This window comes from Lycium ferocissimum, unplaced genomic scaffold (genome assembly GCF_029784015.1).
Source record: "Lycium ferocissimum isolate CSIRO_LF1 unplaced genomic scaffold, AGI_CSIRO_Lferr_CH_V1 ctg5733, whole genome shotgun sequence".
NCBI classification, from domain to species: Eukaryota; Viridiplantae; Streptophyta; class Magnoliopsida; order Solanales; family Solanaceae; genus Lycium; species Lycium ferocissimum.
The window spans coordinates 38259-41950 of record NW_026726099.1 but is presented as its reverse complement, the minus strand read 5'-3'; the positions used below and the strand labels follow the sequence as shown (position 1 = coordinate 41950).

At 38.7% G+C, this 3692-nt stretch overlaps 1 protein-coding gene across 1 annotated transcript; it reads right to left on the bottom strand.

Moving 5' to 3' along the window:
* Window positions 1-2862: 2862 nt before the first annotated feature.
* On the bottom strand, window positions 2863-3298 carry LOC132044986 (uncharacterized). Its single transcript, XM_059435519.1, has 2 exons — window positions 3229-3298; window positions 2863-3141 (listed from the first exon to the last, which is right to left on the bottom strand). Exons 1-2 carry the CDS (start codon window positions 3295-3297, stop codon window positions 2863-2865), a joined length of 348 nt encoding a protein of 115 aa, XP_059291502.1. The 5' UTR covers window position 3298.
* Window positions 3299-3692: the final 394 nt, after the last annotated feature.

The window sequence follows — 3692 nt, the reverse complement described above, 5'->3', positions numbered from 1 at the left end:
TACCTGGATGTGTTTGATATTATCTGAAGGTGCGTTTGGGTGCCCAGATCGGGCACTAGTCACGGCCTACGGGGTTGGGTCGTGACACAAATATTGTAAATGCGCATGAAGGCCCAGCCATGGGTAAAAATGGCCAACTAGGGGTTTGGTACACCCCTAGCCTAACATTCTCTTTTACTTATGTTATTTTTATTTTGGCAAAAGCGCTTGGGGCCCCCCTGAACTTGTAACTTCTTATACAAAGGCACACCTAAACTATGCGAAGGCTTATAAACCCCCCTGAACTTGCAGCTTTATGCGTCGCGTCCCCCATAAGTGTCCACATGGCACAGAAAGTGGCTTCAAACGTCCAATGGCGCGTGAGGGGGTTATTTTTTGTCCACATCTGACCCCCCAACGGTTAAAAACTTAAAATAACCATTTTCCTTTAATATTTTCCTTCCCCAATGTCTCTCTCTCTATTCTCTTTCTATTTATACACCATAACCCCTTCTCCTCCGCCATATATTAGAAATTTCAAGAATTCCTCCATTAAATTTCTTCTCTTTGCCATCAATTTTCTTCCTTTACATTAATCTTTGAACCCATGATTTATAATAATAGGCTTGTTTGTGCATGTGGGTGTCCTCCAGTCACAAAAATTTCTTGGTCGGATGACAATCCCGGATGTAGATTTCTCGGATGTACGCATTATGGGGTATGTAATATTCATACTTTTTAATCTGATTTGTATTAGTTAAATTTCTTAACATTGATTATGTTGTTTTTTATACAAATGCAGTCCCTATTTCGAACTCCTTGTAAGTATTTCAAGTGGTATGATCCGGAGTTTCCAATTCAAGCAAATATTGTGATTTCGGGGTTGTTGAAGAAGACTAACAAGCAACAACGGCGAATAAGTGGAGAAGGACATTGAAGATAGTCTTGTGCTTAAGTTTGATATGTAATGTGATAATGTACTTTATCCTAATTTCCCGATGATTTAAGACTAAGTATGTCGGATGTAGTTAGTTTAAGCTTGACTTAGATGGAAAGGGGCACATTTTGGCTGACTTAAAGGAACATTTTGTGTAAATTTTAGTTAAGTTAGACGACGGGGATATATTTGACGGATGTAAGTGTATGTTTTTGCTGATTAAAGAAATATATGTGCTACTTCTAACATGTCTTGAATCAGTTGGTATTTTATCCGAGAATTACTACCAATAACAGTACATCAAACATTGTATTTCACAAAGAAATCAAACTGTAAAACACACACATTTACACGTTGGCTACTACATAAATAGATGCATTTCATAGCAGCACCAAAGTGCCTAATTGTTTCATGAACATAACAACACCAAAGTGCTTAATTGTTTCAACCAAAAACAGCTGCATACACAACTACTTAAAACAACAAAATTCACAACAACATAAAAAACACATAAGTTTAAGTTTTGTTCAACAACAACCACAAACACCTAAAATACCATTAGTTGAAGTCTAAGTAACATTCACCAGCCACACATGAACTAAGAAGCTTTCTTTGCAGGAGATTTTCCCTTAGCTTTTGCCCATGTATTTGCACTCTTAGAGGGAACTTTGTCCTTAGCAGCTATTGAGGGTGACTTAGCCTTGGCTTGCGCCTTTGTTTGAATCCCAGCAGCTTTTGATCTGGTTTGAATGCGATGCACAACACTTTGGACTCGAAGTTCTCTTTGAGTTACAGCTTGTTTGCCTTTCCACTTCACTCTTTTGGTTGGTTGATAACCAATATCACCAGTCACATGTGCAGAACTCCTCACACCAGTATTGACCCTCCTTTTGCTTGGCGAACCTTGCTGCAACATAAAGAATACTTGGTTATTTTTTGGGCTCACTTTTGAAAACACAAGGCTAACAATTTAAGAAGACGACACTTACATTAATTGCGGATAACTTTGCATTCCGAAACAAATACACGTTGTCCCATAACCCTTGGCCTCTTGTAACCACTTCTTGCACCGTTCCTCTACCTCTAGGGCCGAAGATTGTTCCTTCACCTCTCCGCTAGTACTTCCCCTTTCATATTGATCTCTACCTCTCTAGTTCCATTAGAGGATCACAAGTGAGGGTGCGCACACTAGAATAGTACAAATCAGATTAAGCAATGTAAGCAAGTATATTAAGCCATTTAAGCAATAAGAAATAGTAAGCAATGTAAGCAAGTATACCTGTGGTGTGGTTCTTGATTTTGTCTTAGCCATAGGATTCTTTGGACAACCCCTTTTGTTATGATTGGCTCCTCTGTAGATTGAACAAGTCATTGTTATCCCATACTTTGGCAACTTCCCTGATTTTCTCACTTCTCCAATCTCTTTTTTTCTGTTCTTAGTTGGTCTACCAGGCATCTTTCTCACTTTAGGTGGCTCAACGATTGGATTGGTAATGTCCGGCCATATTTTCATGTTTGGAACCGGTCAATGAAGTTAGAATAAGCCTTCAAATATTTGTCTTTTCTCCGTACCAGCTTGAAATTGCTTATGATGCATCCATATTCAAATGGTTCATAGTTAATAGCATGAGTACATGGGATCCCCTTTAATTCCCATGATCTCAGCCTACACTTTTGTTGACCCAAATTCACAGTATGCCTATATGACCCTTCTAGCACTTCAAACCCTTCATCACCATTCCAATCAATGTTGCACTACATTGATCTCTCTACATTGACATTGAACACTATCATTGCCATTGGAGATACATCCTCCGTCCAGCTTTCAGCAAATGTTCTGACTTAGGAATCCTGTTCATCACCTTAATTTCGATTTCTTCCAACATTGAAACAATAGTCTTGTGCCTTGTCCCAAGATCCATGCATTGAAACTTTTCGCCATGTTATTATCCACACTTGTCACATTTGGAGAAAGTTTGGAAGTATGCTTTGCACCATCTCTCTTTGTTGTACTTGATAAGGTCCTCCACAATACCTCTACCCAACCTAGCTAGACCATCAAGCTTATACTTAAAATCTACTTCAAATGTTGCTCTAGCACAAGCCCAGAATTTCTTCCTTCTCTCTATGCCTCTCCAGTTTTGTGACCAATTTGCTAAGATATGTCTAGCACACATCCCGTGCTCACATTCAGGTAATATTTCTTCAGCAGCAGCTATAAGTCCCTGTAGTTTCAAAACAAAGCATAATACTGTTATTAGAGTTAGTCTAAAATAAAAACAAGAAAGAAATATTTGATTGTTTTGAGTTACCTTTTGCATGTCACTGAGAATAGTAAGCTGGGAACCTCCTCCTAAGTTCAGATCCTCTCTCAAAATCATTAAGAACTATCTCCAAGTATTCTTGTTCTCAACACCAATCCACGCCCATGCTATTGGAAACATTTGATCGTTTCCATCCTTAGCAACACTACCTACCAAAGAATCGACCTTTACAAATCCCTTTCAAAAAACACCCATCCAGCCCTATACACTTCCTACACCCATCTCTGAATCCCTTTTTCATAGCATCAAAGCATATATAGAAAGAAAGAAATTGTTTGATGCCATTTTCTGTATGTGTCAACTTAACAAGACAAGTGCTGCCAGGATTTGTTTGAAGCAATACATCCCTGTAGTCTAAGATTCTGTTAAATTCAGCCACATGGTCCCTCATTACCTCTTGCAACACTATTTTCCTTGTCTTTAAACAAACTGCCTTGCTAACATAAACACCT

Bases quoted from the DNA above. Each gene is read 5' to 3' on its own strand.
- LOC132044986 (XM_059435519.1), bottom strand. From the start codon at position 3,297: ATGATTTTGAGAGAGGATCTGAACTTAGGAGGAGGTTCCCAGCTTACT. The intron at 3,142-3,228 runs GTAACTCAAAAC...TTGAAACTACAG, and splicing joins TTCTCAGTGACATGCAAAAG to GGACTTATAGCTGCTGCTGA.